Genomic DNA, 22158 nt, shown 5'->3' with positions numbered 1-22158 from the left:
CACCTTAAAACGATGCAATAAGGATCTCAACGTGTCTTTTATACAAGTTTTATACAAGTTTGATCCTTTTCTCCGAACAAGTTTAGTGCGGATGATCCTGACTGTCTACTGGAGTCATTCCCAAGACATCCACAGGTACGCGGAAGAGTTTCTTAATAAATCTGCAGAATTTCTTCCATCGGCTATAAATATAAATATTAGTTTATTTCTGCATCACACCTTTGAGCACGTGTACAAGTTTTCAATCACACATACATTAAACAAGGGGGCTGGTTTTCCTGTTTGAGCACATTAAAGGTCATTTTCTCATGATTTATAGATAAGGCCTTTAAATAAAGACAAACCATTCACAAGGTTCGTCTTTTTTAAAAGTGGCTCCTCAGAAACTGTTCCACTGTGTATTCGTCCACAAAGACCATGGCATCCTAGGGAGTTTCTCATTTTAACGACATAGAATACAACGCAACCTTTGCATTGTTCTGCTCTTTCAATAACTGTTCGCTCTGAATGCCAGGTATTGACTTTGTTCAGCAATAGTTTACTACGCATACATTTTTATTTCAGCATTTTAGTAATCTCATAAGATCAAAGCCGTCTGTAAAACTTTAAATGGTGATTTATTCTTTTATGCTATCAAAGTGGCATGTTATGTTAAGGCAATATTCTATTTATTTACTTGTTTAACGTATTGTCCACAAACACCCTGATCATTCCTCCATGACATGGACCTCTTCTTGTGAGAGTCGACAGCCATGCCGGCAGCTTTGTGAGGCACAGCGGTGCTTTGAGATAAATGCTAACATTAGCGTGCTAACATTAGCGTGCTAACATGCTCACTGCACAATGCTGATGTTTAGCAGGCACAATGTCAACGTTGTCATCGTGTTGAATGTCAGCATGCTTACATTATCTAATTAGTATGTCACATTAAATGAATATTACGATTAATTGTAACATGTACCTCAATTAATAAACAATATCTAACTAGAAAGCAAGGAATCTCTGTGTGTCATTTGTCTATCTTTAGGAGCGTTGATCTGATCTACTGGTGCATCGGCTGGAGACCAGAGAACCAGTGGCGTAGTTGGTGCGATTTGGATCCAAGTTCAATATTAATAAACTGAGAATAAACAACCGATGGCGCTCTGTGCATCAGAGGGGGTTCAGGGCTCTGTGGACAAACGTGTCGCCTTTCGCAGTTCAACGTAACAACCAAAGTCTCAAATTCAAAACCCAATGCACCATTCACTTCTGTTTGAGTAATGTTTACTGTAAATTGCAGTGTCCAGCTGCTCAAAAAATTAAAAAAATGAATTGATACATTTTGTGAGTCGTTTTTAACATGTACGTCTTCAGCAGAGACAAACTGGTTTGATGGACCAACATTTTGTGGGATTTGTTGACAATAGGTAAAATAAATTGCTTTAAAAGGTCACTTCACTTCTCTTATACGTTGAGATGTGGAATTCTATTTCCCATCTTACTCTAAAGTAATAACATAAATATTTGAGAAATTTGAGAGTTTTGCCAAAATGTATTTGGTCCTTGTCCCTTGACCAATACACTTCTTTGAATCATCCACAAATAGTCACACGTGTGACTCACACATGTCATATGTGTAAATACATTCTCAAAGCCGAGTCATTTTTAGAATCTTCAGCTCTAAATCCATCTCATCTTCCACCTCTTTTTCTGCACTCATTGCAGGGTTGTCATACACCTCTGTGTGTGATTTATTGTTATTTCCCGCGTACTCTTCCTCGCCGGGTCCTTGGTCGTCAGCGGCCAGCTGGCAGCATTTGCAGCAGCAGCAGCATTTGGCGGTACACACACCAACCACTTTGTCCCAGGGAGCCAGGGAGTGGGCCCAGAGAGGGAGGAAGTCCCAGGACCGCAGCGCTGCAGGCAGACACCCGGGCTTCCGTTTCTGCAGCATGTTGATCACCAGGATGATGACCAACAGGATCACCAGAGGTGCGCCCACGCCCGCTAGTACCTGCCAGCCGGCCACTGACAGGCTGAAGATGAAGAGCGGTAAAAGGAAGAAGAAGGAGATGATGTAGACGCCAGCAAACCAGCGGTAGGAGGCCGTGATGTTGCCCAGGCCTTTCGCCAGCCGGATGGGGATGCGGGTGAAGGGGATTGGGTACCACAGAAGGATGCCAGAGATGTTGAACAGGAAGTGCACGAGGGCAATCTGGGAACAATACACACTTTATTGATAGGCTCCAGTCACAGTTCAAAATAACTTACGATGATACTAACATGCTGTATTTCATGAAAAGAAATGGTGACAGTTTACTTTACAGGTCTGTAAATTCATCGTAATTTCCTATGAAGTTTCATGGAAAGAACTACGTACAATGTATGCTACATGTGGTACTCAATACAAGAAGTATTCAATTGATACACTTCCAACTATTTATTCTTCTAATTAATTCTCCATCAACAGATAAACATGTAGAAAACTGCAAATCATGTCCAAGAGTCTAAAGATTTACAATAACAGTGTATATTTAATTCAGTTTAAATTGAGCCCCCATCAGCAAACCTAGAAAAAAGTAAGTACCCACTTCTCCTGTCAAGATGAGAATATACAATTGCAATTAATACATTCTGGATTATTGATATATTTTATGGGTGATGATACAATTTTAGAAAGCATCAATTTAAAATAGGTAATTTGGATGTTGGTATAAAAGCTCAAAATCTAAGTTTGGTACTGGTCATTTTGTGTGTGTGTGTGTGTGTGTGTGTGTGTGTGTGTGTGTGTGTGTGTGTGTGTGTGTGTGTGTGTGTGTGTGTGTGTGTGTGTTCTTTTACTCACCTGTAGAGCATTAGCCAATGTTTCTCCAGGACTAGCCATGGCTGCCAGGATGGCTGTGGTGGTTGTGCCAATGTTTGACCCCAGAGACAATGGGTATGCTCTTTCTATGCTGATGACACCAATACCTATTTTTATTTTTTTAAACGGGAAAACAAGTTAAGATTGTGTGCTCCAGAGATCTCTCTTCACTGTATTCGACAGTGATTTCCAACAAAAGGCAAATGTTGCTTTTTCTTTTTTCTTCTTCTCCAAATTGTTTGATTTTATATAGAATTCCCCAACTCAAGTTAAAGTTATAACACAAAACGACTTGTTTTCCCCTCAAGTATGCCTCTGTGTGTTTTCGATGAACTGAGTTGTAGATTTTTTCAATTAAAATAAACAGAGATGCATGAAATGGATGGAAGGATGAATGACCTCACCAACAAGTGGAGTAATAGCAGAAGTGAAAACCGAACTGCTCTGCACAATGAAGGTCATTCCAGCTCCGACTAAAATGGCAATGTACCCGGTGACCCAACCAAACGGAAAAGGGAAATCTGCACACACAAACAGACACACAAACATTCGTGCATTACTAATGTAATAAGTGCATCACTTTGAACTCGTTGCACACGCACAGTTTGCTACTCACCGGTGTTGAGGATCTTCTTGATGACTGCAGCCACCTGTCCCTTCAGCATGGAGTTGAGCAGCTTGACGATCAGGATGAGGCAGGAGCAGAGCACCAGCAGAGAGAGCGCCAGCAGGATCAGACCCACTGCCAGGTCAGACAGGCTGGCATTCACAAAGAGATGCTTACCTGTGGACACACAGAAACACACATGAAAGTTCTGCAGAAAATGCTACACAATACGGACACAAGCAGGCGATGGCTTTTATCCTTCTATCCTTCTTATTTTTATTCTGCACAAATAGAAAACATTCAGGCCAAATGGGGTGCAGAAAAACTCCACAATTACCTAAAAAACACATTAGAATTACTGCATAGAATGAATTTACGAGCTATAAAACCCAAAGTATTGAGCTAAAATAAATACAAAGTTCCATTAAGGCAAGGATGACTGCACATATAAGCTGTTTGGTTGAATGAGGCCATGTTTATCAAGGTGAGAATATTATACATTAACTTAATTACTCAGATTACAACAAAATGATCTGGTCTTACATTTCTCGACATTGTGCGTTTCAGAAATGTTCTTCAGCGTGAAGGTGTAGTTTCCATCGACCCAGCAGAGCGACGGGGTCGTGCAGTTCTCGGGGCCGGCAACTGTGACGTTCATTAGGGTCTGAAACGCAGCAGCAGTTTGACAATATGGAATCTAATCCTCTCCCTGTTTTTGAAATGTTTGGCACGCCGCTGACATGCTTGGGTCTTACCGTGTTGGTGAAGGTTCGGCACCATATCTTGATGAGGCTCTTGTTCCTGGCTTCTGGGTCTCCGCTAGCAATCCCGCTAATGACGGACTCATCCAGCTAAGTTGGAGGCAGAAATGTAAAACCATGACATAGATATGTTAAATGGCGGTATTTTGTTTCTCCGATACACTGGTCACTTCTTTAAAAGAGTTAAAACAACACAAATTCCAAAGAAATGTCTAAATTATGATGTCAGAGAGGCAGTTTGCAGAAGGAACATCACCGGGTGCTACATGTCACCTGGATAATAGACTCAGTGACGACATCAGTGATCACGTTTAACAGGGCTGGGGCCTCTCCGCTCTCAATATTGAAGGAGTCGATGATGAACTTGCTGACCACGTACAAATAGCCAGAGGCGACTTCCAGAGGCAGCAGCACGAGCACAGAGAGCCAGTTGAAGAAGTCGTGCACTGTGGCCCCCGCAAACGCCCTGAGAACATCGTGAAAGGAAGTAGATCAACGTAGAGTCAAATGACCTTTGATCTTTCTAATGGGAGCGACATATTCTTGCTGTTCAATGAGTCATCTTGTAAGAAGGAAAGGATAACTATTTAAACAACAGTAGTGGAGTGCAAGGAGCACTCCTAAAGACCTTCTTTGACTCTGTGTTGGCATCAGCCATCTTTTATGGCGTGGTCTTCTGGATCAGCAGCATCACGACAGCTGACTTGATAAACTAAATCAAGCAGGCCAGCAGTGTGCTGGGGTGTCCACTGGATGCGGTGGAGGTGGTGGGAGACAGGAGGATGATGGATAAACTATTATCCCTGATGGACAACACCTCCCACCCCATGCAGGACGCTCTGCAGCTCTGCACAGCTCCTTCACACGACGGCTGAACCCCGATGTGTGAAGGAGAGGTACCGCAAGTCCTTCCTTCCTGCTGCTGTCAGGCTGCACAACCAGCTGAGCTCCCAGTAGACCACAAACACACTTTAATCACTTCAACCGGTGCAATATAAATACATTTTATTCTGTCTGTATATATAATATTTTGGATTCTTGCAGTTTTTTTTATTACAGTTAATTTATATTACTATTTTTTTATTATGTCTCTTGTGTGCACTTTACCCATCTGCTGCTGTAATCCTGCAAATTTCCCCACTGACTAATAAAGTAATATCTTATCTTATCTTAGTAGTTTCCCCATTTGGTGTTTTTTTTCTTGAGGGTCATACATAATAGGTTGAAGAGAAACTGCACACATAAACAAGGTTGTTTCAGGAAGCCGGAGAACCCAGAAAAACAGAAAAAGACGGTGAAGTTACACCTTAAATAATTCATATTTGTCATTTGTCTGATGAAGGGAAGGATTTCATTTTGTGCATTGGATATTGAAGATGTAATGGGTTGAACATCTATTTTTAAAGTGTTCTTACTGCTGAAGTCCCTGCATGTGGAGTCAACTGATAGTTACAGTGGCTTTTTGGAGGGCAGGAGGCTTTCTACACTGCAGAGAAAGGAGAGTCAGAGGAAGCAATCCATCAAATACAAAACAATTACCTGCGAAAGGTGTTGCGGTCACCCGCCTGCGTCATGGCGACGAGCGTGTTGGTGACAGAGGTGCCGATGTTGGTGCCCATGATGATAGGAACCGCCAGCTGGACCGTTAACACTGCCAAAGCAACACGGGTCTGCTTCATCATCATCATCATCATCATCATCATCATTCAGCCATTCATGCTGTACATGGATGTGTGTGTGTGTGTGTGTGTGTGTGTGTACTCACGTCCAGAGGAGACCATGCTGACCACTATGGAGGAGGACGTGGACGAGCTCTGGACCAGCAGGGTGACCAGAACCCCGATGACCAGACCGGCCAGAGGGTTGGACAGAATCGTGTTGTCCTTAAGGATGTCGCCTGCTGCTTTACCTGGGCACGGGGAAAATGGGAACTTGTGAATATAACATTTTTAAAAGTATTACTGGGATAATTGAATGGAACAAAACAACGCTCATGTTATCAGAAACAAATGTTCCAGCGAGGACAAGTCAAAATGTCTTCTGTGGTCCGGTTGACGTTCATGGCCGTAACGTGTGATGGGTTTACCTCCGACGAGCTGGAAAGCGGAGCTGAGGACGTCGAGGGAGCAGATGAACATGTAGAGGAAACCCAGCAGCAGGATGAACTTCCCCACCGACACCACCACTCTCCACACCTTCGCTTTGGTGCTCAGAGCTGGGACAGACAAGACATGAATGGGATTATAAAGCAAAAGACAAAAGAGAACAAATGTATATTTGTCGTAGCAGGAATTACAGAGGGGTGATTGAGGCCATGGATATCGGCTCTGTTACATCTAAGTGTCTCATGGGTTAGTCCAGTGAGCCAGCATGCAGCCCCTTATTAATTATTAGTAATCACACCTGTGGTTTTTGCATTATTGCACAGCCCACATAGTTGAGTCATTGGAAACAGCCGATGCCCGCAGTGTGTTGGCACAGCCTCAGCTGTTTGTCCGGCTACTGTTTTGATCAAATCCATTACTATTTATGACCGCTATGCTTTCTAATCAGATCATAAACTCTGATGTGATTTATCCTCCGTCTCTCGCTGCATCGATGTCTTGTGAGGGCCTAGAAAGAGTATGAACCAACGCTGGACGTTTTGAATCAAAGTAGATTGAACGTGGCTTTTCTGATGCTGCTGAACAGAAGAAGAAATATAGAAAAATAATAATAATTAAATGTCAATTTAATGCCAATACCTGTAGTGCTACTTTATGTTTATTATGTTGCTCAAAGGTAATCCACGTATCTTGTGGTGAGCAGTTTCATGTAGGAACTATTTCAATATTATTTTAGTTAGATTAGAGAAAAGGCAGAAGGCCAATACCTCCCAAAAAATAAAATAGGTAAAAAATGTATTGATTCTACTTTGATGTGATGTTGTTGGACGTTAAAACATAAAAACTTCCAAAGGGGGTGAATACTTTTTAATTGCACTGAAAGAGGAAGTTACGTATACTGTGAATTCATAAACATGGGATGTAAAGCTATGCGCTTAATTATTAGACTGCTCAAAAACAGTGTACTTGATAGCTCTGGAGGTTATGTAACGATGTGTGGGACACTATATCACATCTACCGCCATGGAAGTAATCCATCAGGAGGCGTGTAAATGTATTACTTACTGACCATGTACTGTGTATCTAATCAGGAAACCTGTGTTCCTTATTTGGCACAAGGATAAGACAACGTCTGTTCTAGTTGTAGGAGCTATTTATTGGATATTAAGTTATTTTACCCACAATTATTATTGTTTAATTAATCTAGTTGTTCTAGATTTTTTGATGTATTAGAATATTTTTTTCTGTTTTAGTTTAGTCTAAGTATTTGTAGTTGTAGGTTTACTTAGTCTTTTGGTTATTTATTTGTTTGTTAATTGGATAACGCTGTGGACATGTTTATGTATAGTAGGCAGGTACAGGTTCAGCATGCACCTGGGTAGGCCTATGTTTTTTTTTTACCAGCGTGGGAGAGGCAGCTTGGAGACTTCCTTTGTTCTTTTGTTTGTTTGCTTGTTTAGTTTAGTTAAATAAATCATCAGAAAAACAGAATCCCGCATGGACAATGCATTCTTTTGGCTGCTGATCCACATACCCACGGTGCGTCATGGCCCTTTGATTTATGTTTATTTTCCTTGATTCATTGGACAAATGGCCACTACACTAGTAATAATGTGACATGACAAGTCCCCACCTGACCATGGGACCCCGGTGTCCTTCAGCTGCGGCATGTCCCACAGGTCTGCGTCCTCCGCCTCCTCCTCCTCCTCCTCAACCAAAGCCACCGTGGAGTGTGCAGGGCTCGCTTTGACCTCTGGGACAAACATGCCAGAATAAACCATGTACATTATATGAAACTGTTTTTTCATGTTTTATATTCATCAGTTGCATTTTAATACAATATGAACATTACTTTTGGTCTTGCTTCCATGTCTCTCAGTGTGGTCTTCGTTGCCATTGCTCTGAGCAGCCGTTGGCTAAGAAAAAGAAACACAAATTATATTGGGGTTTAATTCCAAAATGCGATATATTTATTGTTGAAGATGCCCCTTATGTTTTTATTTGTCACTATTTAAAAAACGCAGATGATTCTCTCTAGGAACGGTATGCAAGGAAAAGCCTCAGTGCAGCAAATCAAATATGTCGACCTAAACGTTTGTCACATGCATCATGTGGTCGGCATCAGATCATGTCATCAAACTCACTCACTCACTCACTCACTCACACACAGACACTTACACTCTCACACACTCTCTCTCTCTCTCTCACACACAGACACACACACACTTTCCCCTCACATGCCGGGTTATTGATCTTCTCGTCACATGGTCTAGCTGCAGTAAAATTCCATTCACAACAGTATGTCACAGAAACAAAGCCACCAGATACATTTATATTTTAAGAAAGAGTTTCTTTTGGACGGAGATGTTAAATCAGATTGTTATTTGAACGCATCCATTACGATTTATACAATTCTCTTACGTATAAATGTATTAATAATATATTATTTCAACTAAAATGATCTTTTATGTAATTTACCTAATTACTTCAGTTCACAACATGGATTCTGTGTTTCAGTGGTCTTCCCCAGGCTAAATGTCGTATGAATATTAATGCAGTCTACTAGTCTGTCATTGGCTAGATTCATTTTGCCACTTGAGTTCAGAGTCCAGGTGCACACATGCTTTGTGGTCTGCTTAGAAGCTCATCTACTTCATTTGTAAAAAAAAAAAAAAAATAGCAATAAAACAATACTTCATTTAAAAGTATTACTTTGTACATCATAAGGCACAATGTATCTTTTGTATGTTATCATACATTAAAATGTGTTACCATTTGAATAGTAGCAATACAAATAATGGCATCATGTACAAATATTACCATTATGTTAGTGCAGTGTGGTAAAAACAGTGACATTGGTAATAATCTTAATAATAACAATAACACTTTGTTTGTGTTTCAGGCATATTATTGAAAGTATAATGATGCAACATGTAAATCCCAGGTGATAAAGCAAACAGATCGACAGACATGAGAAGAGAACAGACTGCGTGTCCTCACCTGTGGCAGGCGGAGCGAGTCCATGCTGCCTGTGTGTGCTGAGCTCACCTGGGCTGCAGGTGTAGGAATGAGTCCTCCACGCAGGTGGAGTGGAAGGTTGAGGTGGTTGAGGTGGGGGTGGGTGGGTGGAGGGTCCGCTGAGGGCAGAGGAGAGTGTGATGTGCACCGTTCACATCACCGGGGACACTTCCGCCTCATAGATAAGCACACCTTACAAACCTCGATTATTCTTACCCTCACTGTTGTAATCTCTCTTGCGAGATGTGTCGCAATCCAACTCACATGGGACCTGATAAGTTTTGAGTCGGTGGTGTTTATGCCGTTACCGTCACCTTCACCTGCTGTTACTGACCTGTGCAACTTACCTAGACACCCTGCTGGTTTCACGCCTCAGATTCATATATGGTTCTATTGTCTTGTTAGTTCGCTTTCCAAATATGTCTATCCATTTTAAAATAAAATGATTAAATCCTGCATTTCCTTTAGAAAAAAAGAACTGTACCGCCCCCAGATTGATGATAGCTGGAGGAGTGGCAGAGATGACATTCCCCTGGCCACGGTTTAGCCCACTAACAGATAGACCACATGAGGGTGGAGTGGGTTGGGTTGCCGGATGTGTGCACTGTGCCCTACGTATGTACGTCTATTTTTGGCGCACAATGAGATTTTTTTTTTTTGGAGGAATCTATTGATTCTTTTAATACAGCTAGTCATTGTTCAATACTTCAACAGATCAATGACCCACGTTTAGGCCCGTACAACTATTAATGATAACTTAGAGGAGAGAAAGACAGCCGAGGCCGCACTGAGCCATTGAGCTTCCATGGAAGTTGTGACCTGACGATGTTAGGGGAGGACGTCATCTTCGACAGCTTCCATCCGTCTTTCTCTCATTGGGACACACGTGTTCTTTGTGGAAAATTATGAATCCGGGGAGGGCATGTCCTAATGAAAGACCTCCTTGCCTGATTTCTGCCTTAGTTGCCAGTATATTAGGTACATCTAGCTACAACAAATGCAGTGTAACGCATCCTTGCATTAAAAGGCGTACCTGAGTGCCCAGGTGTCCCACAACACTCTCCTGATGCCCACCGGCACAGATCAGATACAAATATATTTTTGGCCCGGCACTTCCTGTCATGCCATGTTGCCAGTAAAACCGAATGGATGACAACTGGGACAACGAAGGAAAAATTATTCCCCTCTATTTTTAGTTTTATCAATAAATGTTAGTCAATTGATTGTGATCGAGCCCCTCTTCTTCTCCCTCTGTCTCTTCCTCTCTAGATCTGCTCTATCTCTCTACTATCTGTACTCTCGCGTTACCACATTTTCAGTACTAGCATCAAACTTTTTTTGTGTGTACATTATGCAACCACATATAGAGGCAATCAAAATCTTCTTGGTCATGTATTGCGCCAGTGCAACAGCATCTCCTAGGCACCGCACAACGCCATTACAACATTGTACCATTCTGGCAACTTCTTGACATTAATAACATACAACTTATATTACTGTATTTTTGCCTCAAACCATGGATTGAAGTGGTCAATACTATGTGGACACACAACCGATGTAAAGGAAAGTAAATCTCGCATTACAGCAGCACAGCAACGAGCTATGAATGTAAGACATTTTATGTTTCTTAAAATGATTTGCCTACTTATGTATTTAGTAAAAGAAAGTGAGTATGATCGCATAAAATAAACAATATATACATTACAATATGCTAGATAATATTTATCTACAGGTGAATTGTGTCAATACTTTTACAAAAGAAGTCCAGTTGTGCAACTCCGGCAGCCATGATGTGTGCATTATATATATAACAGTATATATAGGTGTAAGTGGGAATAATACATACATTATACATAAAGGCATATACAAGTACAACGTGTTATATACAATATGTGCAGTTTATGTAATATACAGTAACAATTCGATGAAATGTATCATACAACTGGAAAGGAACACTACAATGATTTAGCATATGATAAAACACAAATATATATATATATATATTCTATATATGATAACACAATAATAATAATACAGCAGTAATGATTTATTAATATACTGTGATATAACTTATATCACAAAATAATACATTATACGGAATTTTCATATAGTGATATAAGATATGTAATGCAGTGTAAAATGTTATTATGTGATGTGCTACTGCGACATAAACTACTATCTTGCATATCAAGAAGTCTCATTCCTACCACTAGGGGCAGTAGGTCGGTATTTATCTTCGCTGAGCTTTCAAAATAAAAGACCCAGTTTCAATCTCGACAAATGTACTCTTTGTGGATTTCGTACACTATGACCGTTATATGTGATTATTTTAAACATGATTTAAGTAATAATTATTGTTAGAACGACAACACCTCAGCTAACCCACAAATTGAACTCTTTTTTGTTTTGTTTTACTTCCGGGTTATGCGAGTGCAACCTGGAGTAATGACATTGTACCAAACCGAAGAAGTCAGGTCGCTGCGTGGCTTACATATTGGTGCTTCACGTGCTCTGAACGCTTAAGTTTGCTCCGTCACTGCCGTCGACATGTCGTCCGCCACCACGGGCTTCACCGAGGAGCGGCCGCACGTGGGGGCTCAGGTAAAATACACACCTTAGGGGAAGCTAACGTGCTAGCTGGCTAGCGTCAACTTTAGATGAACTGCGGGTGCTTTTGTTGTCTGCCGGTGGAAAGCAGACTCTTTGACAAGCCGCACAGACAGTCCCGCTCATTAGCGCACTGGATTAAAGTTAACGCTGCTGGTGCGTGTGTTACGGTCATGGGGTTTTAAAATGGTTATTTCCAGGCCTGGAAAAGTCCTTGAAAAAAATAAAATCCCCAAAGTTTTGGAAAAGTCATGTAAATGTGTTATATTCATGTGTCCATGTCGTTCATTTACGCTGAGTTTGAAATAATTAATGTTTTTAAAAGAAAGACGCTCAAATTATAAGCATGCATACATACATGCATCTATAAAATGTTTATTCTTTTAATTAAACTAGTCTCTCATGCATTTGTGTCATTTAAGGTTTACTGTATGCTTTGGAATTCTCATTGTTAGTTTCTATACTACATTTACTCACTTTTTCATGTATACACTGATATTTCATGGAAATAGTTATGGAATCTGGTCAAAATGTGTATGAACCCTGTCTGTGTTTATCTGCAGTCGCCAGTGGGCATGGAGTACGTCCCCACGGAAGAAGAGAAGAGGGTGTTCAAAGAGTGCAACCAGGAGAGCTTCTGGTACAGGTGTAAGTTTTCGTCTTTCTCACACGCACGCACACACACACACACACACGGGTCAGACTAAACGTGTCAGCTAGAAGACGGGAACGTTGATGTTTGAGTTTTGACGCCGACATGCTTCCTTCACAGCGGTGCCCTTCTCTTTGGTCGCCGTGTCCATCACTCAGGCCCTAGTGGCCAAAGGTAACACTCTGCCTACTGCGGAGGAGTCGGCACCATGTCTGTGTAATGAACACGAACACACACCTTTGAACTATAAATAGACCCTACTCTGTTTATTTGCAGGAACTCTGTCTGCCTCTCCAAGGTTTGGATCTCTACCTAAAGTGGCCTGTAAGTTTTTACCAGTTTAGCTACAGTATCATATTCACAAAACTAACTTTTTTTTCCTCTTTGAGGAAAATCACCTGCCCCTAGCTGAAATTACATATTTTTAAAATGGTACGGCGGGGGTATTTTAAAATATAAGACATTGATACCTTTACTCTGTCTCTCCAGTCGCTGGCTTCTGCGGCTACCTGGCGGGGAAAATGTCGTACATGAAGACGTGCCAGGAGAAGTTCAAGAGGCTGGATAACTCTCCTCTTGGAGAGGCCCTCAGGCAGAGGACAGGAATGCCTACACAAGCGTGAGTGACGCACACAGACACACGTGATTGCGGTGCTATTTGTTTTCATCCAACGACTCGCTGACCGTTTTTCTGATTCTGCCCCCCAGTTCCAAGGGTCCTCAGTCAGAGATGAGTGACCCAGACACCCCGTCGTTTGACACCATGTTCAGGCCGGCAGACGCCTCCGACCAGACGCCCGCCAACACCAGAGCTAATGAATATGGGCACAACGCAGAGTCGCCAGTGCCAATGGGCAGAGGAGACGACTTCACCGCTCCAGGTATCACAGACGACGACTGTATGTGGTTTTTTTTTCATATATAATTTAGTGACGACCATCTGTTGTGCGAATGCACATAAACAAAAGCGGCGTTTCAGGCCCGCCTCTCAATTGACAGCAACCACCGTTAATCTGTACTATGATAATTGTTAAAACAGTCGTTTGCGATGCAAGCCAAGCCTTTGCTAGTTTACAAAGCATTCATATGGCAAACAATGGAGCAATTAACCCCTATATATATATATATATATATATATATATATATTTATTAATTATTATAATTATTTATAATTTGTATATACATTTGTATATACATTTATGAATATAAATTATTCTGTTATTCCTTTTTAAATATGTTTTTCTAAGTCAAGTAAAATAACGTTATGATGCATTTGGACATGCATACTTTCTATAAAACATTCTACTTCCTGAAGTCAGACATATATTAGTTATGTTGCATACAAAGACAATAAAGTGAGCTGAAAATGCTTCTTCTGCTCATTCTAGTGCTTTACCATTTTGCCAAAATCGGCCCTATTCTGAAATGTGCTTCACACCTCAGGTAAGTAACTTTTCTATGAACTTCCCCCAGATAATTCTCTTTGTCCCTTTTCCTTGTCCCCCACCACCGCCAGTCGATGACGAGGAGCCCAGGAAGAAGGCCACCCTCTACGAGGACCTGAGGCTCAAGAACAGAGAGAACTACGAGGTCACGCTCACTCAGAAGGCCGAGACGCTGCTCAAAACGTCGCCTGAGAAGGAGCCGGGGAGGCACAAGATAGACCGTAAGCTTCCACCGCAGTGATGTGGGGAAACTCGGCGTCGGAAGGTTGTTGTTAAAGTACATCTGATGCCTTCAGTGATGAACTCTTCCTGCTTTTCTTTTACAGATAAGAAAAACATCTACGGAGACTCCTGGGAGGAGTGAGTCCCTATTTGCAGCCCAGTGGCCATTTTGCTCCAGTGGGACTCGGAAGTGTCATGAAGTTGTACAAGTCTGTGGTATATGTATTTGCACAGGAGTCAATTAAACCAAACTACATAAGGATTAAAACGGTCTGTCTCTGTGCTTTGATTGGAAGGTATTGTCGATCTTCTTCTAAAACACAACATTTTAAACAACAAAAAGGAAAAGTAAGATTGAAGCCACATTTTCAGCTTGAATGCTTGCAAGATAGGGTGCTTGGGTGTTATCTAAATATTTTAGTGTTTAAACATGAAACTGATTACATTCTGATTACATACACAGGGGTTTTAAATGTCGAGGGGTAAGGTAAGGTAAGACCTTTTAACAAGATAATTGATTTTTTTTTTCCGAAGAAAACTATCGGACAGTATTTGTATTGTTTTGTTTTAATTCATGTATGGAGTATTTTTAAATAAACGATTTTGTAGGATTTGTGATTCTTGATGTTTCGCAGATATTTCGATTTTTGTTCATCAGCAGGATGTACATCGATCTTCCATCAGGTTATAATATTAATCATCGGGTCAATTACGCTACACGGAAACAACACATGTCACTCGCCACCCCATCAGTACTACGCACGTGCAGCGCTCCATCGACTTTAAACACAGCGGTCGCTTTTTTCCTTTCTTGAGCCGATGATGGAAGCAAGAGTCAAACGGGCGCAGTGCCGATCAGCAGGTGCTCAGCAGAGTTAAGCCACAGCTAGCCATATTTTACACTGCAAACATTTACCAAACTAGATGTTGAACGTTCTAATCTATGGCATCCATTCTGTATGTATTGCATCATTTGCTAAAAAAAAAATCTAAAGACGTTTTATGTTTTACACATCATACTTTATTTGTAGAAACGAGGGGAAATTTGTACAAAAGTATATTTACAAAAAAAATGTATATACAAAAGTCAGCCGTAACATCTAAAACACTGAGGGAAATGTCCACCCATGCAGACGCCAGAAGCCTACTAGTAAAGTCAGCTTTAAAGTCCAAGCATTTGACATTTCAGACGACGCAGGCCAATGACAAGAGAGGCAAGTGTCCACACATGTTAAAAATATAGTATTGACAATTATAAATAACCATGACTCTGGCCATGACTATGCCCATGACCATCACCATGACCATGACTATGGCCGTGACCATCACTATGGTTGTGGCTGTGACCATGACTGTGACCATGACCATCACTATGGTCGTGACCATGACTGTGACCATGACCATCACTATGGTCGTGACCATGACTGTGACCATGACCATCACTATGGTCGTGACCATGACTGTGACCATGACCATCACTATGGTTGTGGTTGCAGCCCTGGCCAAAACTCTGCTCTGATAAATGTCCTTGACCGAGCCCAAAGCTATGTGCGGAGCCATGCCCGTGAGGATTGAGGGGTGGCGTGGGACCGGACGGAGCACCGGTTGACTTCGGCCAGCCTTCGTAAACATCGGCCCGGTTGTTGGCAGTGCCAACGCTGGACGGCGGAGCGTAAGCCTGGACCGGGTAGGACCCGGGTGTTGGATTGATCTGCGGAAGGAGGGTCTTCCTCCTCTCCTCTATGGAAGAGGCGACAAACGTCACTCCTCTGATGCTCCTCAACCACCTAAAAGGCGGCGTCTTCTCCAGAGCGCCCGCCCTGGCCTCCGACATGTTCAGAAGAGACGGCCACCCTTTGCCATACAGCCACCCAACCAGGATGCCAAGGATGTTGCAGGGGAGCACGCTGTGAGGAACCAGGGCCGTGGTGACGATGAGGAGCACCCAAGGGAGGGCCATGGTGGGGAAGCTGATGCCGCACAGGAATCCTTTGGTCATTTTGGTGTGCATGGTGGTGAGAGCCACGCACGCCAGGGTCACGGGAACCAGCCCCTCGGCGGGACTCTGGCCGCCATCGCTTTGCAAAAGATCCAGGAAGCTGTAGGCCAAGCCCGTGGTGGTCGACAGCAGGAAGAACGAGAACAGGAAGCGCACAGTGCCGACCCCTTTCTCCAAACTGCCGCTGAGGAACACCAGGACGGTGACGTTCAGGAGCAGCTGGGTGGGGGTCTGGTGGTAAAAGGGGTACGTCACCAGCCGGTGGATGTGTCCCTTCTGAAACACGCTGGCCCCCACGCTGAGATCACCCCGAGGGAGGTCGAAATACAGTTGGACGCCGAACACAACGCACGACAGGAGGACCACGGTCAGAATCCCGCTCGTGACGACGGGAACCGCGTCTTTGAACACTTGAAAGATCATTTTAAAGTAATCAGTTCGCGTCATCTTGCGAAATAACTCGGGACGTCCGACACCAAGTGAGCGGAGGAGAAAGTTCACCTGCCGGTTCAATTGTCTCCGCACTTCCTAAACAGGAAGTAGCGCTACTGTCATGTCCTCACTGCTTTGCTTTCAGTCGACGTCTCCGGTTCTCTCTGGCTGATTAAAGCTATGATGGATTACTAGAAGGGTGACGGTCATCAGTTCACTTTTGACGTTGTCGCGGCTCTCAAAAGTAAGCGCTTGGCTAGCTTAGTTGAAGAACCAGGTTAGCCGGAAAGGTTTTTAAAATACTTCTGGACAAACCTTTGAAAATAAAACGTGTATTGGCGAATAGTGGCACATTTTGAGTAAAAGTTTAACTTAATCGCGGAGCAATTTAAAGAATCAAAACGGTATATTAGTCAGGACTGCGGAGACCAAATACACATAACATAGGCAAGCTAAATGTAATTTATTAACACCGTTTATGTCGTATTTTGAAGGAAGATTTGTTCAACTTCCGGTTTCCTTTTAATCCTTTAAAACTATTTTGTTGTATTTCCGCATCACTAGTTGTATTACTATCGTTGTTATCAATGTATGACAATGCAGTGCAGACTTAAATCCAACTACTTGTAGAGCTAAGTAACTAAATACATGCACTCAAGTGCTGTACTTCATTTAAGGTATTTGTATTTTACTTGAGTATTTCCAATTGACTCTACGTTATACTTTCCATCCTCTACGATTCGGAGTGAAATGTTGTATTTATTTGAACGAAACAACCAATAATACAATACAATATATAATATAACACCACATTTAAAAGGGCAATACTTTTGATACTTTACGTAAACTTTGTTAATAATGCTTATGGACAGTGCTTTAATTAAGTAAAATGAAGAGTGCAGGACCTTTTGAGTATTGCTCCATGGTATATGGGTATTTATAGTAAAATAATTCCGGTAGTTCTTTATAGAATCTGCTGGGGTCAAAGAAACCAAACAAACATATTTTCCCATTTAAGTGAAAGAAAAACATGACATACTGCAATGTACAAAAGCATCAACATTTTATTTTTGTTGAAAGAAAATAAAAAATAATTTAGACTTAACGCGTCTGCTCCATTTCCGGTGTCGTACTGCTGCGGCGGCGGATGTTGATGTTTTGCTCCGGAGCTGGCTGAACGATGTGAACTGTACCGTCTCCGGGACGGGTTGATCTTTTTTTACACAGTGGTTGTGTCTTCGCATTTCCACTTTGTGCTTCCTTTTTTTTGCTCGGTAAAGTCTCGCTGTCTCGTCGGCGGCATCGTGTCTGTCCCGGTGTCTCCTCCGGGGAGCGCGAGGCCGAGTCGTGCGATGATGGAGGACTTTGATGAGATCTACGAAGAGGAGGACGAGGAAGAGGAGGACGAGGACAGGGCCGCGGAGGAGCAGCTCCTCAAGTACGCTCCGGACCCGGTGGTGGTGCGAGGGTCCGGCCACGTCACTGTGTAAGCGACCGGCAACACTTACGGCGAGAACCCGGGAGCCGTTAACCGAGCAACGGACAAACCGCCCGTTGGTGACCGAGCTGAGCTACCGAGTTAGCAGCGAGCTAACTCCTGCGAGGAGTGGCTCCTTAAACCGAGCTTTCGTTTGAGCCCTGAAACATAATTATGCACATTGTCTACCGCGTGGCGCGATTTGTTTACCTACAATGTCCAAGTCAGGTTTGCTGTTATTACTGCTGCTTTAATAGTTTATAGTTTATCCCCGTCTTTTGTTCCACTCTTTCGGGACTTGAACACATAATTAGAGGTGAGACTCGGTAGTAGATTATAAAGAGGTAGACTTTAATATATATATATATATATATATATATATATATATATATATACTTCTGTCCTGTAATTCATAGCCAGTGTGCATTAATTTGAGATTGATGAATTGCTCTGAAACTACTATTGTATTCCCATAAACGTGCAGACAGGCCAAATATTAACACGTTGTTGTTGTTGTTGTTGTTGTGTCTGGTCGAGGCAGACAGTGTGCTGGTGCCCTCAACAGGCTCGTGCGAGATGAGCCAATCCTGCAAAGAACCGGTTAAATGTGTGTCCGATTTAACTTAATCCCAAATTTCTCTGACGTCATGCACACGTGGTCAACGATAAACTCCAGTTTTTTAGAGCCAGGCGCCGCAGTAGCTCAGTGCTCACCTGTGTGTGTGTGTGTGTGTGTGTGTGTGTGTGTGTGTGTGTGTGTGTGTGTGTGTGTGTGTGTGTGTGTGTGCGTGCGTGTGTGCGCGTGTCTGTGCGCATCGGGGTGGAACTCCGCCTTGCGCGATACAGAGATCAGAGAAGTGTTAACGCGGATGTGGATAAGATCAATACAATACGGCCGTTTAGTTTGTTTAATAACAGAACAAGGTGTAGACCTGTTCTACAGGAAAGAGAACCTTAAATGACGACTTGTGATCTGGCGCTATTGAGAAAATTACAGGGGGTGGGTTCTTCAGGGGGCCCCCTATTATAACGGTAGGGGAAACACTGAGATACACTCACATTTCTACATAAATATATATTGACAAAAGCATGACTAAATCTGACCGAGGTCTGTAAAAACTACACGTAGCCTACAGATTGAATCTAACAGGACGTTTTCTATGACTTCCTGTTAAAGAACACCTTTTAAAGGAGGCTGAAAACTGTTCGACTTGACCTCAGTTGTTGGTCACCGCCCCTTGCTGATGCCGCCTGCTGTCATCTACTTTTAAACAAACCTATTGTGTAGTCGACAGCTGAGTTGTGTTGTTTCCCCTCACCGCTCCCTGTCAACGCTTCGATACCACATTGAATCGTCCACACGCTCCCTCTTTGCGGCTGTGTAACGCGATCCAGAATGAACCAAGAAATGTGTTGTAAGAAGTCGGGGGCAATCACTTCTAGTTTGATTTTAAGTCTATCTCTAATATGATTTTTTATTTTTTGTTTAGATATTATAATAATGTGTCGAGATGTATATTGGAATTGCAATAATTTACCCCTGATACCGGCTGGACGTGGTAGTTTAACCTTTGGATAAGTGCCCTGAAATATAAAGCCTGTTTGTTTGTTTAAGCCAATTATTCAAACCGTGCTGTGTTTACCTCTCCCCCCACAGGTTTGGGCTTAGTAACAAATTTGAGTCCGAATTTCCCTCGGCACTTACAGGAAAGGTGAGTGTCTCGTTGTTCATTGATATTAACTATGGCACAATGTCCCTACAAGAATGTCCTTGTATTCTAGCCTCAAGCCAGCATACGACACGTTTATTATTTTTGTATCAAATTAAATTGCTCAGTCAGTACAGATCTCAGATTATATTATCGTACAATTACAAGAACGCTCCACGTTAATATACAAAAACTGTGCTGCGTGGTTCACTCCCTCAGGTGGCACCAGAGGAGTTCAAAGCCAGCATCAACCGTGTGAACAGCTGCCTGAGGAAGACCCTGCCGGTGAATGTGCGGTGGCTCCTGTGTGGCTGCCTCTGCTGCTGTTGCACACTGGGCTTCAGTTTGTGGCCTGTCATCTGCCTCAGCAAGAGGGTGAGAGACCCGTCCATGTTGCAACATCTCAGTGAATCCAAATCAACCAGGGATTCAGGAAAAGGTTATTGTGTTGATTCTATATATCTATATGTTTTCATCTAATATCCCTGTTGCCTTCCAGACAAGACGATCTATAGAGAAACTTCTGGAGTGGGAGAACAGCAGACTTTACCACAAGGTGAGCATGAATGGATGTGTGTGTGTGTGTGTAATAATATTGTACCCCGTTCGGACATGTTATTGATTCGTTATCTGACCTCTGTCTGCAGTTGTGTTTGCATTGGAAATTGAGCAAAAGGAAGTGTGAAACCAACAACATGATGGAATATGTAAGTATCACTTGTGGTCAGATGATGATGTGCAGCACGAGGAGGCGGGTTGGAGTAGCTGCAGTCGTTTTGTCCTCTGTCGCAACAATTAATAATAATAATAATAATAATAGCTAGGATTTATATAGCGCCTTTCATGAAACCCAAGGACGCTTAACAAAGACATAAATAAACATAACAAATGCAACAGTAGCTAGAGGACATAGGCTTTGGTGAAGAGGTGAGTTTTGAGGTGTTTTTTGAAGGTGTCCAGAGATGGTGTGTTGCGGAGCTCTATGGGGAGAGAGTTCCAAAGTGTGGGGGCTGTCACACTGAAGGCTCTGTCCCCAAAAGTTCGCATTTTTGTGTGAGGGATGGAGAGCTGACCCGTGCCTGATGATCAAAGGTTCCGGGACTGTGTGTAAGGGTGGAGGAGGTTAGATAGATACTGAGGAGCCAGGGCATTGAGGGATTTGTAGGTGAGGAGGAGGATCTTGTAGGTGATGCGGGACTTGACCGGAAGCCAGTGGAGGTGGATGAGGGTGGGGGTGATGTGCTGCCAGGGCTTGGTGCGGGTGAGAACCCTGGCAGCCGAGTTTTGCACATACTGGAGCCTGTCCAGGGCTTTGCTGGGAACCCCGGACAGAACTCCATTGCAGTAGTCCAAACGGGAGGTGACGAAAGCGTGGATAAGGTTATTGTGCAATTAAAGATAATAATTGCAAGGTTACCAGCAGAATGGCCAAATTCATGTTGCGTAGTCATCTACAGTGGGGTGTGTGTTGTGAACAAAGTGGCCTGCTAAGTGGCGGCACAAAAATGTTAAAGGTTCCAACACCTGGACAACACCTGCAGTTTTCTACGTCCGGACCCGGGCAGTGTGAATGTAGTTAAGAAATGAATGAGGAGGCTGTTTTTTAGTTTTTTTTCACACAGTGGTAATGTCGATTAGAACGCATCCTCACTTACACACTCGACATCGGGTTGGGTGATAATCAATTAATCAAAATGTGGAGGTTTTTATATCCAAATAAACACAAAATCCTCAATTAGTTGAAAAAATGTATTTGTTTATTATTAAATACACTTTCTTTAATGACTGTAACTCGTCAGTGCGCAGTCAAATGTTGATTTAGAATGAAAACGTCAACATGGTGAATGAAGCCTCGACCTCTTTGGTACGGCCCAACATGACTGCAATACGACCTGAGATACTAAAATGATGGCTGCTTTGGGAGAAAGGTTGTAGCAAAATCTGTATGTTTTCTCTCGGTAACGCCTCTTCTTCTCTTGTCTCCTGCAGGTCATCTTAATAGAGTTCTTACCTAAGATCCCCATCTTCAGGCCGGACTAGCCCGACTGCGGCTGACCTTTAACCTCCAGCTGCTGCTCTGTCAAAAAACACAATGGCTGCTCCCGAATAAACCCCCCCAATGTTTTCGTTTACAGGGTAGCATCGATCCTCCCCTCTTCTCTCCTTGACCCGTTCTCCCACATGTACACCACCATTGTTGACAAATCCGGCACCACCGACCATTGTTTTTTGGAGTGAATTCACCGCGACCTATCGGAGCGAGCCGGGCCTGGAGCCTT

General features: G+C 42.7%; 4 protein-coding genes across 5 annotated transcripts; 2 read left to right on the top strand and 2 right to left on the bottom strand.

Moving 5' to 3' along the window:
- Positions 1-1630: 1630 nt before the first annotated feature.
- On the bottom strand, positions 1631-9342 carry slc34a2a (solute carrier family 34 member 2a; the record flags this gene model as incomplete). The annotated part of the gene is made up of 13 exons (XM_079220067.1): positions 1631-2197; positions 2828-2952; positions 3250-3366; positions 3462-3629; positions 3996-4116; positions 4208-4303; positions 4487-4679; positions 5753-5864; positions 5979-6122; positions 6300-6428; positions 7952-8071; positions 8171-8234; positions 9319-9342. 13 exons carry the CDS (start codon positions 9340-9342, stop codon positions 1631-1633), a joined length of 1980 nt encoding a protein of 659 aa, XP_079076193.1.
- Positions 9343-11788: 2446 nt separating this feature from the next.
- Positions 11789-14839, top strand: LOC306737587 (OCIA domain-containing protein 1). 2 transcript variants are annotated; one of them, XM_079219330.1, is made up of 8 exons: positions 11789-11937; positions 12507-12591; positions 12716-12769; positions 12872-12919; positions 13085-13214; positions 13304-13476; positions 14112-14261; positions 14367-14839. In XM_079219330.1, the coding sequence occupies exons 1-8, from the start codon at positions 11884-11886 to the stop codon at positions 14402-14404; spliced, it is 732 nt and encodes a 243-aa protein (XP_079075456.1). In that variant the 5' UTR covers positions 11789-11883; the 3' UTR covers positions 14405-14839. The 2 variants fall into 2 exon arrangements, with proteins under 2 accessions (XP_079075456.1, XP_079075455.1); XM_079219329.1 differs by having other exon boundaries at positions 13304-13494.
- Positions 14840-15305: 466 nt separating this feature from the next.
- On the bottom strand, positions 15306-16708 carry LOC306738261 (rhomboid domain-containing protein 2-like; the record flags this gene model as incomplete). Its single annotated transcript, XM_079220089.1, has 1 exon — positions 15306-16708. The coding sequence occupies one exon, from the start codon at positions 16706-16708 to the stop codon at positions 15515-15517; it is 1194 nt and encodes a 397-aa protein (XP_079076215.1). The 3' UTR covers positions 15306-15514.
- A 1337-nt stretch (positions 16709-18045) lies between these two features.
- On the top strand, positions 18046-21919 carry chic2 (cysteine-rich hydrophobic domain 2; the record flags this gene model as incomplete). Its single annotated transcript, XM_079219314.1, has 6 exons — positions 18046-18179; positions 19828-19882; positions 20099-20254; positions 20379-20435; positions 20527-20586; positions 21869-21919. The coding sequence occupies 6 exons, from the start codon at positions 18046-18048 to the stop codon at positions 21917-21919; spliced, it is 513 nt and encodes a 170-aa protein (XP_079075440.1).
- Positions 21920-22158: the final 239 nt, after the last annotated feature.

The sequence above is a fragment of the Taurulus bubalis genome (assembly GCF_910589615.1).
Source record: "Taurulus bubalis genome assembly, chromosome: 6".
NCBI lineage: Eukaryota > Metazoa > Chordata > Actinopteri > Perciformes > Cottidae > Taurulus > Taurulus bubalis.
The sequence above is the reverse complement of the archived record's forward strand: the minus strand, read 5'-3'. Positions and strand labels throughout refer to the sequence as shown.